The sequence below is a fragment of the Passer domesticus genome, chromosome 14, assembly GCF_036417665.1.
Source record: "Passer domesticus isolate bPasDom1 chromosome 14, bPasDom1.hap1, whole genome shotgun sequence".
Lineage (NCBI taxonomy): Eukaryota > Metazoa > Chordata > Aves > Passeriformes > Passeridae > Passer > Passer domesticus.
This window is the reverse complement of record NC_087487.1, coordinates 3,850,738-3,865,534: the sequence shown is the minus strand read 5'-3', so window position 1 is coordinate 3,865,534 and position 14,797 is coordinate 3,850,738. Positions and strand designations below refer to the sequence as shown.

The 14,797-nt window shown below is 49.0% G+C and overlaps 1 protein-coding gene and 1 long non-coding RNA gene across 5 annotated transcripts in view; one reads left to right on the top strand and one right to left on the bottom strand.

Annotated features, from left to right (window-relative positions):
• Positions 1–14,797, bottom strand: part of ALPK3 (alpha kinase 3) — a 32,716-nt gene that overhangs the window by 10,756 nt on the left and 7,163 nt on the right. The window contains exons 1-4 of one of the 4 annotated variants that reach the window (XM_064388663.1): positions 12,430–12,612; positions 8,830–8,951; positions 2,230–2,347; positions 200–1,214 (exon numbers count right to left, since the gene is read on the bottom strand). In XM_064388663.1, coding sequence (XP_064244733.1) covers positions 200–1,214; positions 2,230–2,347; positions 8,830–8,951; positions 12,430–12,443 — 1,269 coding nt within the window. In that variant the 5' untranslated portion in view covers positions 12,444–12,612. Of the gene's footprint in view, positions 1–199; positions 1,215–2,229; positions 2,348–8,367; positions 8,506–8,829; positions 8,952–10,384; positions 10,991–12,429; positions 12,613–14,797 lie in introns of those variants that run through there. The other 3 variants (XM_064388664.1, XM_064388662.1, XM_064388665.1) reach the window with 3 other exon arrangements.
• Positions 2,173–6,655, top strand: LOC135280597 (uncharacterized). The gene is made up of 3 exons (XR_010347470.1): positions 2,173–2,281; positions 2,525–2,621; positions 6,444–6,655. It is a non-coding gene; the product is annotated as an uncharacterized LOC135280597 (long non-coding RNA).

The following is a 14,797-nucleotide window of genomic DNA, read 5'->3' as shown; positions in this document are numbered from 1 at the left end:
GGGTGGAAGCTCTGCTGTCTGGGCTCACAAAATCCAAAAAGCCCTTGTGGGTGCTTTCACCAGTGGAGACCTGCAGAGCCTCAGCAGCAGATCCCGTGGTGTACACGCAGCCTCCCAGGCCCAGTGCCACAACACAAATGCACAGCACAGATATTTTCTTGTTGCCACCCCTGTGTTGGCTGTTGTCTGTCCTAGTTACCTCTTTGTTTCCCTCCAACTTCTGCTCTTGCTGCTGGCCTCTCTGGCCCTCGGACAGCACAGGTCCTGCCTCCAGCACCTCAGAGGCCAGTGGAGCATCCTCCGTGTGTCTGCTGGTTGCCACAGGCTGCAGGGCAGCCTGACTCCCGGCCTCATCCTTGGCTCCCACCGCCTCCTTCCCTGCTGCTGGCTTCACCTGTTTATCAAAATACATGTCCTTTAAAGAGAAGTACATGTCATCACTAGGTTTAATGTCCTGTTTCACAGCTTTCCCAGCCTCTTTGAGTTTTGGACTGGTTTCCACTTCTTGATCACTTGCTGCTCGCAAACGTGCATTCCTGCGTAAGGGGACAGGAGGAGCAAACCTGGGATTTGAAGACTGATTGGCCCTGTCCCTCCCACTTTCTTCTCGCTTAGAAACCTCCTGTTTTGGTGCTGAAGGAGCCTCCACCTTCTTTTTCTTTTTAGCTGCAGAGTCTTTTGCCCCTGGCTTGGTCGCCAAGTCCTCCACTGTCTCATAGATGTACGTGAGAAAGTTGTTCTCCTCCCCACTTTCCAAAGTGGCATCTCCATTGGTGGTCACCTCTGCTTTCAGAGGTGCCACCAGTTTGTTTGGGAAGCCTGGCACGGCACTGAGCGGCTGCTCCTTCGTCTCAGCAATATCCTTGTGTAACCTGGACTGAGAATCCGCGACGTGCACTTTTGCTGCATCTTCCTTCTCCCATGAAGAGTCTCCTGACTGGAGATTCTGATCTCTAGCCAGCCTCCGCTTCCTCTGGAGCCGTTCGGGGCTCATTCCTTGCAACCTCTCCACTTCCACATTTTCTTTTCCTCGTTTCTTGCCCTGTTCAATTTCTTGCATCTTTTCTTCAGCCTTTCTCTTGATTTTGTCAAACCACTTCTGATGGATTTTGAACTCCGTCATGGTTCCCACTTCCAGCACACCGGAGCAGGACACGATGCCTTTGTTATTTCTAGCTGAGGCCTGGTAAATGCCTGCATCCTCTTCTCGACACCTGGAAATCAAAAGCTGTGTGTGAGACCTACCCATCTCCTCAGGATGCCCGCTGGACACACAGGCATGCATGTTCTCCTACTTCTTGCTCCACAGAGTCCAGAGATGTGGCCCATGAGGTGTCCACAGGACATCTGGAGGCCTTGGGCTGGCCTCCCACCCTGGCTCTGCCTGCTCTCCACACTAACAAACAAGCAAGTTTTATGATAAATTTGTTCTAGCTCCACCCTGGGCTGTAACTCTGGTATGAGGGCTGTGATGGAGGAGGAACAGGCAGCACCAGGCTTCCCAACTGCTCTTGGTCAGAGTCCTTTGCAGGATCTTTTTCTCTCAGCTCTACACAGCCCACAAGACACTCCTGTTCTTCCTCTACCCTACCACATTACCAAAGTCTTCCCACCCCATGTCACAGGCACCAGCACAAGCACCTGCCTGCATCCCTGTTGTCACCCCTCGAGGACACCTGACCCACAGAGATCCCTGCTACTGGAAGAGGTGAGCCAGCCTCTGATGGACACCTGGAGCACAGCTGGGGAAGCAGAAAAGCTCAGGCTAGAAGCACAAGGATGGCAGGACTATCAGCAACAGTGATATTCTGCATTTCCAGTCAGTGCCACACCTGTCTGACACCCCAAATCCAGGACTCAAGGTGTGACAGGTCTGTGCCTGCTGGGGACAGGGTGTGCCTGGCTCTCCAGAAACCTGATTCCCTGGACCATCATCTTAGAGGCAGACAGTGCTTTCCCCTTGCTCATTTTTGTCATCCCTAATGCTCAGCACTGGAAGGCTCCAGAGACAGGGATTTCTTCTTCCCTTCCTCTTGCTTCCAGCATGGCAGCTATCCTTGAATGCAGTAATGGATCTCATACTGGTGTGACTGGGGAGCCACAGCGGGAGGGGAAAGGCCAGCTGTGAACTCACAGTGGGGAGCAGAAGGGGCCAGCTTATCCAGTCACTGAGAACACACTCACAGCTCCCACGACCAAACGCAGCCACTCTCCAGCTCCTTTACTCACTTGTAGAGCTGCAGGGTGTGGCGGTTTCCATGACGGAATATCTCATACTTGGGTAAGCCACAATAGCGATCCATCTCCTCATCATCCTTGTACCACGTCACCTCGGGCTGTGGATACCCTGGGGAGGACATGGAAGACATCAGAGAGTGAAACATTCCACACAGAAGCACAGACAGCATGGTATCAGCAGCAGCACACCAGGACAGATGCTATTCTGGGCTCACTACATTCCTAAACGACACAACAGAAACAGTGGAAACTTAATGGGCTTATCTCAGACTTTTATCACTCCTAGGAATAGGGCTATTTTTGAGAAAAAAATCCCAGCACTTCATTCCTGAGCAGAGGGGAGTGGATCACACGCTCATCTCCTGTAACACTGGCTGGAGAAGGTGAGCATGCCATCACTTTTATGTGAAGAGGGATGTTTTGATGAGGCCAAGGCTATGGCTGGAGAACAGGCGTTCGCCCCTCCATGGAGCTCTCAGCATTTTGCACAGTGTCACAGCCTGTAAGCTGATCTGAAACTTTCCACTGAACAGAAACAACCTTGATTGCATCACAGTCAGCTCAGTGTCCTACAAATGTCACTTGACAACAGATGTCACCTGCCTTTTCAGTACAATGACATCATGATGTGTGTGACTGGCTGGCTGGCAGGCTGGGCACACAGCCACGTTCTCCACCGCTTGCAGAGGTGTTGGATCAGCATGTGAGTCCCATATGGACCAGTGCTAGCCACAGCCTTCACTGCTCACTGACAGCAGCTCTAGTTCAGATTAAGTGCAGTTTTCATGCAAAGACTGCTCAGCCCAGCAGCCAGCAGGGGTTGCTGCACTTCACTCAGGGCTCACCACCCAGCCAAGCTGACCCCCAGACATGGGGTGAAAGTGTTAATGATCACATCATGCCTTGGCTATAGGCTGTAGCCAATTGCTCAGGAGCTTCTCTGCTTCAAATGTCCCTGCAGGCTTTCTGTGGGGCCAAAGAAAGGAGTCCAGCACTCTCCTCAACTCCACCAGACCCCAAGCATCACCCACAGCACCCCAGAATCTGGCAAGGGTCAGCTCCTATGAACATCCCAGGCATGGGGCTGATGAAGGCTTTCCAGGAATATCCAAAGGTCCCAACCCAATGGCTCTGGAGTAAGGAGAAAGCAGGGACAAGGTGCTCTCTGCATACCAAGCCACAGGTTTCAAGGCTAACCAGGACCTCAGCTGTCCTCCTTGCACCAGCCAAAGATGTTGTCAGCCCATAGTAATGCCTGAGCCCAGCTTACTCCTGGTCTTATGAAGGTCCCAGAGCAGAACTGACAGTCCAGAAGCAGAGACTCATCAGCAGGAATTCACCCAGGCTTTGTTCAATCCAGTATGCCTTTGCCCAGAAAAGCAGCATATGCCAAATCTCCTCTTGTACTGCTTTGGCTCCCCCGTCCCCACCCTTTGCCTGTGGTGGCTCCTCAAGGGATTTAGTCCACTGGGACCAGACAGGGCTGGGAAGATGAGTCTCAGCAGCTTTTCTTTCTCTGTGAGAAGCAGTGACCCCCACAGCCCAGACACCTCACAGACTGGATTTTACCCTATTGCTCCTTCTTCTCTAAGGTCTCTTACTCTGCACTGCCCCAGCATCCCTGCAGTCTGTACATCTCCCACATGCTTTGCTGCCTCAATCCCCTCCCACTGCTGCCATCAGCAGCTTTGGCTTTCTGTTGGGTAGTGCCTCATCTCTCCTCTTCTACAGGAAGCCAAGCCATGACTTTCTCCCAACACCCTTCCTGCAAGGCTCTCTGTCCTCCCCCTCTGCCCCACTCTTGTCACATCCCGTTCTTTGTTGCTGCCCTGACCCCCAAACCAGTTTCTAGAGACATGCAAAGCCCTCAGGTACTTGTAGCTGAAGAAAGTGAGCCCTGAACTGGGAACTGGAGAAAGCCATGAGAGCATTCCAGGGATGGGATCATCAGGGATTGACACTGCTGCTTATATTTTTCATAAAACAAATATTGGCAGCAGGAGCCTGGGCTGAATGAGCCTGTGGTGAATTCTTTCTGCTCCAGAGATGACCAAAACAATTTCCATACACAAGCTCATGCAGTGCCCAGAGCAATCCAACCCTTCCCAAGGGCTGTTCTGCCAGCAAGATCTTCAGAAGGCCCCCACAGTCCATCTTGCAGGGAGCTGGCAGGTAGATTTTCCTGACCCCCTAAGAAACAGCAATCACAGCCCTTCATTCTGGGAACTGCCAGCAGACAGTTTCCGAGAAGCTCTGCGATGTTCTGTCCCCCCCTCCCCGCCGTGGCCTCCACAGCTGATTTCCATTCCCAGCTGACATCTGCCGGAAAGAGCTGCCATTTCCACAGCTATGCAGTGTCTCGAGGAAAGGCTTTTCCTCCTGCTAAGCTTAAACTCCCTCTGACTTGCAGCACTTGTGTCCTTGAGCTGCCTGCTCCCTCTGAGGAGCTGTGGCCACGAGAGCCCAGCGCCAGGACCAGCTCACACTGCACGGTGTCGCCTGCAGCCCAAGAGAGCTGCAGGCAAGTTCTGGCTGGAATTCCAGTCTGCAGGCAGGCGGATGCTGAAAGGCTTCCCACCTCCCACGCAGGTACAGTGGCCCCAGCTGCCTGTCCAAATACCATCCATCTCTCCCCAGGGGCTGTAATCAGAGCCAAGATGGAAAGATGCCTGGGCAGGGATGAGTCTCCCTGGCACAGGGAGGGGAGCTGCTGCTGATGCTGCTGACATCCATCTTTGGGTTGCTGAGTGAATAAATTCCCCCGGTGCAGGGTGGAGGGGAAGAGGAGTCAGGCATCATTTGCAGTAAGGCACATCCCCTGCAGGCACAGCATCCACAGCTTGCCCAGTGGGATGAGGTGGAACTGAGGGTTCCATCCGTGAGCATTGCCAGGCTGCAGGCACCAGATGCCACCCTTAGCATGAGACACCCTGACACAGTCATAGATCCACACTCATCCTTCCCAACCCTGCCCCTGCTGCAGCCCCCAGGGATTTGGGGCAGCTGGGCCCCTGCAGCCCCCAGGCAGAGCCCCAAAGCTGCAGACAGAGTGGGGCTGGGTGTTCCTGGAAGAGCAGGCAGCCTCTCCACATCTTCAGTATGTGTGCCTGCCAGCAGCACTGCTCCAGCGGGATGGCCAGCCACCACAGCATCCTGGAGACTTTTCAGAGCAAGGATATTATTTTCATGGAGATTGCCAGGTTTAGATCAAACATTCTTTTTCCTAAAACTGTCGAAATCTGAGAAGTCTTCAAAGCTTAGTGATTGTAACCAAAACAGTTCTTAAAATATCTATCCAAAACAGTTCTGAATTTATCTATACAAAATCACCCAGAGATACTCTGTTTCAAGTTGCTTTCTATTTTTTTTTAATTATTTTTTTGGGAATGGAGGGGGAGTTAGTCTTCTGAAACTTGGGAAGGTGCTAAGAGTTTAGAACCATTAAACAATATCCACAGTTTCTGCTCTACACAAGCTAAATAGAGTAGGGGCTTCAACAGTCTTAGGAATACAATTTCTGGTAAAATGTTACCCTTCCTGGCTTCATGGATTTAAACCCCTCCAGTACAAAAATACAAGGAATCTTCTGGCAATGCTGACAGAAGGGATAAATACTAAGAGCAGTAGCTCCCCATGCAGCTGTGCTCATTCACCATCCTTCCCTTGTCCTCAGCCCCAAAGCCAAACCTCCTCATCTCCCAGCAGCCTACTCTCTGCTCTTGTAGTCACTATCCCATCCCCAAATCCCTCTCACAGCCCCTGCATGTCTCCAGACATTCTTCATCCAAGAACTTCAGTCTCATCCTTCAAACATTTCCCTCAGGGGGTCACCACAAATGAAAAGTGGAACTCCTTTAACCTGATTAAGAACCACATCTATAAGCATGTGACTGTCTACTCACCCCACCCCAACTCTCCTCCCTCTCCCCTCTGTGCTCTGCAATAAAACCATGGAGGCAGTGATGGGATCAAGCTCCCAAGACGATGATTTGTGAAGGCAGATCAGAGGGGTTGAACCTGGCTAAGGAGGGCTGCAATGGCACTGAAGAGGCAGCTGTACAGCAGTGGGCTGGTGCTGACATACAATGGTCTTGGCTAGATCCAGCCATCCCCTGTCCTGGCTGGACTCATTCCCTAACAAGAGGTCCCCTCAACCTCCTCATCCAACTTCCCCCATTTCATCAGTTGACATCTCTCCTTCCCAGGCAATGCTACACAGAAGTGACTAAAATGCTGGAAAATCCTTGTGGCAGCACCTCCATGAAGACCCACCCTGAAGAGAGAAGCTCAATATCCACTCAGTGCAAATGAGCTGTGATGACCCTTGAGACCATGAAGTCCAGACAGAGTCACCAAGGAAAGCACTTGGTGCAGAGATGTGGGATGAAACTGCACAATAAATGGAAATGTTCTTGTTTTCTTTTTCGCATCTCTTAGAGAACAAAGGATGAAACTAAATTTATCTGAAAAAAGAGAACATCTCATAACTGATGCAGGATCTGACCCAAAAAATCAAATCAGACATAGCAGGGACAGCAGTAGCAGGCTGAAGTAGGCATCAGGAGGAAAGGAAAGTTTGTGCCTTCATACACAGGAATCTGCCTCTGCCTGACCTGCTTTTTTCCCTGCCTGTACCACTCATCACATTCTGGAGATTGGTTCTTCAAACACTTGCATCATTTTGTGTTCCTAGGACAGGCCCAGCAAGTCCTAGTCCAAGTACTCCCAGATGTGGGACTAGTCTGTAATTCTCATTATTGGTCAAGAAGCAGCAAAAAACAAACAAACAAAAAAAAAAAGTAAGATGCTATTGTAGGTCACACATCCATATTTGTGGCTTGACCGTCAAAACAGGAGCAGGTGACTGTCTGCCCTTTGCCTCCATCAGTGTCCCTGGAGTCCAGCCACAGAGCTGGGACTGAACTGGTTCCACTCTGGTCACTGGCCAGGGATGTCACTGCCATTTCCTTGCTCCCAGCAACGCCTCCCAGTTGAACACAAACATCACGGCAGGGCAAGATACCTGAACTGCCAACCAGACTCTGCAGCCAGAGCTTGCTTTCCACCTCCTGCCCCTCTCCCCCAAAGAGATCCTGAGCTCCTAAAGCAGTCCAAAGGACCACATACAGGAGATGCCCACCTGGCAAAGGTGGTCCAAGGATGATTTTAAACACACTTCCACGAAAATTTCCAGGTGCATAGAGACATCCCCCAACTTAGTTTACCAAGCACAAAAATATCATGACATATGCTGAAAGAGACTCACTGACAATTTCCTACATTTGAGCAGGAAATGAGGCCAGTACCAGGTCAAGTTTTCTGCTTGGTGCAACACACAGGAAGAGATGGAATTTGTTAGAAGGAACCATCAACCTCAAAGGTGCAGCTGGTGGAGATTTAAGCCAGTGAGAGAAGCCAGGACTTTTACTCTTGATTTCCCAACACACCTAAACATTTTCTCACCTCTGACACTTGCAGAATGGCATGTTCCATGGTACTGCACAGTATGTCAAGCTTTTGCTTTCATACAGCTGGAATTGGGAAGATCCCTGCTAATGACCCCCCAAATAAAGTGGTTTGGAGGCATCTCCAAGCAGCTCCCTTTGACTCTAGAAGCAGCAAGAAGGGGTCTGCTGAAGCTAAGCCTCAATAAAATCAATACATCAGTTGTGCCCCTGTAAGTTCAGAAGGTCAGCCTTCAGAACAAGAGAATCCATAAGAGAAAAGCCAAGAATTCATAGCTGCCAGTTCTTGGAAAGACTGAGACTGTGCTTCCTTATTTCCAGCCTGTTTCTAACAGCAAACCAGATTTCCTTAGGAAAGCTTTGGTCCTTGTGCCTAAGGGGCTCACTGGATACACTCTTCTCCTTCCAGAACTTACAAACTTCTTTGTAAGTGTCTCTCACTGAGTAACCTCTTGGAGTAATTAATACTAGTGAGGTTAGGAAGGATCATGGAGTTGTTAAAAAGTACAGTCTCCACATTTAAAGAACAAAATCTCATCAGCAAAGGAGCTACCTGCCAATGTGCTCCCATGTCACAAGGCCTTAGCACCAGCCCTCTGTTTTTGCCTCTCCCTCCTCCTCATCTTCTTTACTTAACCCCTTCCTGCCCAAGGGGACATTTTACCTCATTGGGCAGTGACCAGCTTTTATTTCAGATGATGACAGACACAGAAGTTCATCACTGGTACAAATGTAACTGTGCTCTAACCATCTACAGCCAGCAGTATTGCTTCCAGCAGGAGAGTCTTCAAAACTGCACATTCCTGAGTTATGGAGGCCAGGATTAGAGAAGCAGAGATTAGGACAATAAAATGTAGCTGGTCCAAGCAGTAACCAGCATATCCCATTTTCTGGTCTTTCGTTTGCCTTGTTTGACATGTTAGCTTATGCCTTTGCCTCTTTACACAGTCAGGTGTTTCCCACCTCCCTTAAATTGAAGCTAAAATCACCATGCAATTGCTGAACTTCTGCTTGGCATTCTGACAACAGTGGGCTTGTTATCCTTGTTATCACTTGCTGCAGAGTTTAACTGGCACAAGTCCAGCAGGTGAGGCAGGACCAGGTTATTCACTGAAGACACTGTTACCTGTCACTATGCACGTGAATTTAGCATCAGAGTCCTCGGACACAGCACGGGATTTGATAGTGGTTTCAAATAGTGGCTGTGTTTCCTCCGTCAGCTGAGAAATGATTGCGCAGAAGGTGCTCCTGGAAGATTCAAGAAGCATTTCTTAGAGATAAAAGCACCAGAAAAATCAAAGGGTCCACCTTGTGTCTCACCTCAGCAGCCTGTGTTCTCATTGTCCATGCCCTCTTCCCTCCCATCATCCCTACACTTGCTCACAAGTCCAGTCCAGTGCCAGGGGACTGGACTGATTTCTCCCTCCTAAGATGACTGTCATTTTGAAGTGACATTTGGGAGCCATTCCCTACTCTTAGCTCTTATGGCTATCTCAGCAATGAATGTTGACCCACTGGATGAATGACGACCCATTTTAGCTCTTGATTATACCAAAACATCTCTTTGGCCAGCCAGCAAGCTTAGAGCTCCACCTTACAAAGTCAATTCCCAGTTCTGAACCATAAATGTTTCAAGAGTTGTTCTGTTCACTGGGATTTTCTTTTATTTGTGAAGAATTTGTGCCATTTAAGGCCAAGTGTGAATGGAACATGTCTCCTGAACACAGCAGCCCTCTTAGAATGAAGAAAAGCTGCCAGCTGTGGGACAGCTCACTGAGGAAGATCTGAGTCTGGCCAGCAGCTTTCTGAACCCAGGAATTAGCTGGGAAGGAACTCCCTGTTTAACCCCTTACAGCTGCAGGTAGGTACTCACACTCCCTACTCCAGGAGTTCAGGCTCTGACCTCAAAGTTCATGCTGGGACACCCAAATAGCCAGAACTATGCTAACAGTGCAATCTGTAATGCTCAGGAGCAGACCATGGATTCTCCAGGTGTTTCAGCACTGCTCAATGAGAGCAATAAATCACCATATTCATCCAGCACTGCCAGCCCTGCTGCAGCATCACTGACAGAGATCACAGAAAATCTGGGCTTTCTTAAATAAAGGGAAATTATTTAATTCCAAATTGGGTTTTCATTCAGATAATGCTGAAGCACTTGGAAGGGAAGAGCTTCTTATTTAATTTTTCCCTCTGCAATTAAAACACTACACATTTACAATATGAGAGGGGCCCCCAAGGTCTCAAGTGCAAAGACACTGGGAGAAACAGCTAATACTGCAAGAGCTGGCAGCTCTATTTATATAATTTTCAGCCGTGAAAGACATTCCTTAAACAAGTGATCAGCTTCCAGAAACATGCAAGGGGTGGAACAAATGCCCAAACCACTCCTGATGCAGCTCCACCATGAGCAGAAGGGCTCAGAGTGTGTGGTGAGGGTTCCCTGAGGAGGACCCCAGCCCCACAAGCAGCTCCAGTTTGCAGGCAGCATGCTGGTGCTGCTGCCACTAATGCTCTACCTGCTAAGGAAGCAAACTGGGTCAGGACAAACCAAAAAACCCCACGTTTAGCATGACCCAGCAGGGGCAGGTGCACTGACAGGGACTAAGCACACATGGCTGAAGGTGTCAGGAGAGCTACAGCCACAGCAACTGCCTGTTTTATCCACCCTGGAAACTTACCTGGGGCTGCAATGTCATTATTTTCCCTCTGCCTTCCTGCAAGAATGGGTTTGTAAGAGATGCAGGGAGATGAATCCCTGAGTAAAAACCTACTGGGACCTCACCCAGCTCCCAGGCACCTTGTGCTGGATAAGGGTCAGGACAGGGGAAGCTTGTTGCAAACCTGATTAATCTACTGACTGAAGGTTATAAGCATGGTCTGTATCCAAACACGTGTAGGATGGGATAAAAATAACAGATTCCACAGCTCAGACTCTTTTCTGTGGAAATCAATGGTTACTAGGACACTGGCCCTGGTAAGCAACTCTTCCCTCAACTGTGGGGCCAGGAATGGGCTGTGGGAGTCAAAAGCTGTTTCAAACCAGAGCAATCTTCCCAAATTCCAATCCCAGGAAAAAAAAGTGCCCATTTCCACAGAGCAAGGCAAACAATCCAGTACAAGGCAGTTACTGGTAGGGTTTTGATGCTCCCTTCAATACAGATCCCCCTCTCCATACCAGTAAATGCCTTTCAGAGCCACATAAAAGAATTTCCCAAGCATCAACCAACATTTCATACCCCAGCAGGAGGGCAACTGGATCAGCATCTTATAATCAAGTGATGCACACACACACAGTGGCTCTTGGGACCCAGTTTAATCCCAGCACCATGCCACCAGCACCAGCAGGCAGCACCAGGAATAAGTCTGGTCCACTCAGTGCAAATCCCACAACCAGGTGAAATACATACAGCAAAGGCTACTGAATGGCTTTGAAAGCAGCTGTGGTGGAAGCTGGGGGCTCCACAGGCTGGCAGATGAATCAGGGACTTGCCCAATGGCACTTGGCAGGAAGCCTGGAAGGTCTATTGAGCCTTTCAAAGAAACCATTGTGTTGGCCACAGCAGGATTTCAAGGCTCTGGCACTGTGGGGCTCTCAGCTGACTCACTGCAGCTGCAAGGAGGCTTGTCCAATTCAAATTGCTTTCTAAACCAGTAATTCAGAGTATTCGAGGAACTGGACACAAAGCACTAGCCACTTTTTCTTTGGGCCTTCCTGGAGCTGCAGCTTTGGGGCAGAAAAAGCCCTGGATCCTAGAAGAGACCCCTTGCAATTCAGTAGCCTTTTCAATTAAAGAGGGATTTCCATACAAAAGCCTGCTGGAAAAGGAGATTTGAGAAGTGTATTCCTCTTGTTATGATTTTCTTTTTCTGACTTTTTGGTTAGAAATCCCAGAGCTATAGAGCTGTTCTGGAGAGACCTTTCCCTCCATGGTTATTCTTCTACCTGCCACTCCAGCAAACCAGAAATGCCAACGGATTTCCAAATGTGTTCTTTTGCCAAAGGCAAAGTACAGCTGTACAAGTGCCTTTTGGGGCAAAGTCCAAGTGAATGAGGATCCTCACAACAATGGCAGGGGGAAGAAATTTTTTTCTCTGGATGTCTCAGGGCAGTCACATCCAGTTTTTAATGTCTCTGTATGGAAGTCTCACTTTAATATAAAAAAGTAGCTGAACACCCATCCTTCGGCTAAGAAAAAAGGAATATTTCTTGCACCTTAATACAGGAATTATGATGAACATTCACTTTTCTTTCTGCAGTTCAAGCAAGTATTAGAAATCAAATCATGCAGAATGAGACTGTTAGATCACTTCAGGGCTCTTGACTGATTAATTAAGTAGTACATTACAGGTTAATGACGTGCAGACAGATTCAAAAAAGTGTTTGGTCAGAGCAGTTTAATGCAATGTAGTTTTACCTTCCTAAACTGGAGGGAGAGAATCTGCTGCTTGATAAGCTAAGCAAAAAACAGCATAAAAACCATTAGAGAGAGAAGCACGGAAAGGAGCTGAAATAAACAAACCGTTACAGAGACATATTAATGATGAGTCATTTTGCAGAGGTCAGAGTTCCTATTAAAAGAAGGTACAGCTGCCTTAGGCTGCCTGCCAGGACGAGCAAGCCACATTGTCAATTGAAATCAAAGGCTGTAAAAATGAAATGGTCGTTAACAGCAGAGAATCAGTGTCAGGACATTTATACAAGTAGGTTTCCAAGAAGCAGCACCTTGAGCCTTCCATGCACCATCTGCAGCATTGTGCTCAAAGCAGGCAACTCCACCACAGGAGACGTCCAGCCCAATTCTCTGCTGGCAAGCAGCTGGCCTGAGCTGGGTGCCCTCTGTGCTTCCAAGGACAGCTCCTGGGAGAAGCTGAAAACTCTCTGATCACATTGCTTTCCAGCTTGCCAATCAAATCACTGAGGTCTGGCAAAACATTAAAATAAAATAACAGAAGCAGACTTGACAAGAATCTACAGGTTTTGCTTTCTTTGTGGGAAGATGTAGGAGCATTAACCAATTCAGGGAACAAAATCAAACACGCAGGTCCTGCACAAGACATCTGGATGAGCTACTTACCAGTGGTCACCAGCTCTCCCAAAGAAGCATCTTCAGGGAACCATGTCCTACCAAAGGGCCACACTGCTGGACTGTGGCAGCAGCCCCTTGCAGGCTGTAAGAAACAACCTCTGTGCATTGATCTGCAGCAGTCAGGAACAGTTCCTCAAGCCCTGACTCACCCACATGGCAATCAAAAGTCCAAAACTAACAGGGACAAGCTAGTAAGCAGCATGTAAGCTCAGTGATTTAATTGCACTGAGGTACACGTTACACCTATGCAACAACCTCACCATACAGCCTTGAAAATGACTGCAGCATGGACATCCCCTCTGGGATGTACCAGGCCAGACTGCCACACCCCTGCATGGAGAGAGATCAAACCTTTCCAGCCTCCATGAACCACCAAAGTTCAGTGTTCTAGGATGGTGCTGCAGAAGACAGCAGAAAGAACCACGTGGAGGGCCACCTGCAGGTGCACCTCTTCAGGTCTCCTACTCAAATGTGTGAGTCCCAGTCCTGTGGAAAACAAAAGGACTCCAAGTCTTGCCCTAAAAATGACCGCAGAGAGACCCTGAAAACCGGCCCTGCCAACTGTACATTACACCTGTGGAGGCAGAACCTCCACGTGAACACTGAGAAAAAAAAGTAGTTCAGCTTCAAGTCCAGACACTTTGCACAAATAATTGCATATTTCCTTTGAGAAGAAAAATCTGAAGGGCTCACTGACTCTTCTCCTTCAGGAGAGCAAAGACAGCAGAAGTTTTGGGCTGTTGCTCAGGAGCAGCTTTAACCCAACAAACATGGGTGGCACTTGGCCTTTTGGCAGCAGCTTCACCCTCTCCACCCCCAGCCACACAATCCTGGTCCATTCCCAGTGCCAAGTGCTGGTCATGCAGCCAAAGGATGTGCAGGTTGGGCGTGATCCAGCTGGGGAAATCAAGTGCTCACAGTAACAGGCTGAAGATCACTCACCCACCTGATCCATCCTTCATGTGCTGTGCTGGTTTCTCTTTTCTTCATGGCTTCTCATGGGAGAAGCCAGACAGAGGAGCTTGTCCTTTGAGCTGCCTCCTTCCACCTCCTGCAACATCCCTGTGAGCTCCGTGCCCTTCCTGGCACTGCCAGGCACAGCTCTGCATTACCTGCCTTACTGACCAGCACCTCACCTTGTCCTCAACCCTCACAGACACCCTCAGAGCTTCTAGAGCTCAAATTGTACCTCGTGCTGCTCTCACCCCATCCTGACCTCCTGGGGATCCAGGTTCCTCCTCCCAGACTCCTTGCAGCACAACCACCCCAAGGGATCCCAGGGGCAGCAGTATCCCTGTGCTCTGGGCTGCCCCCAGGCACCTCTGTCTGTCTGGAAACACAACCCACTGGTTTAACTTGTCTCAAAACATTTTGCTTACCACTGCAAGGGAAAAACATCTTTTTACCCACCAGGAATACTAAAGACCTTCTTAAAAGGAACTTCCCAAATTCCTTACTAGCTAGAATGCTAGTGTAGGCAGTAGTGTGGTTTTAATCATGATTTCTTGCATAAGACAAACAGGGATGTGTCTTGGCTTGGACGTAAAGAAAATAGCAAGAGTCAGAACAAAGGCTGCTTGTGCCATGAACCCATTGTGCTCATGGATGTGATCAAACAGTAAGCACTGACAGTGCTTTTTTTTTAATCCCCAGTATTAAGACAACATGGGCTTTATTCACTGCACATCCTGAGACAGTGCTGAACACTGAACTGAGGGTCTCTTGAGGGTCTCTCGATATTACCAGAAGAAAAAGACCATCATGTATTAATTGAAGTTTAACCTCAATATGCTAAATTTGCTTTTCAGACTAGAGCTTTAAGCCCCAGAGAGCATGATCAAATTGTGGATCCTGCAGCCAGCAGAGCCCTGCCTGCAGGCAGCTGGCGCTTCACTTCAATTACGTCTCAGCATATCCATGTAGAGCTGTGACAGCACAGCTACATCAGAACCCAACCTACCCTGCTGGAAACGTGGGGCTCCTGAGCAGGACAGCAGCTACTCC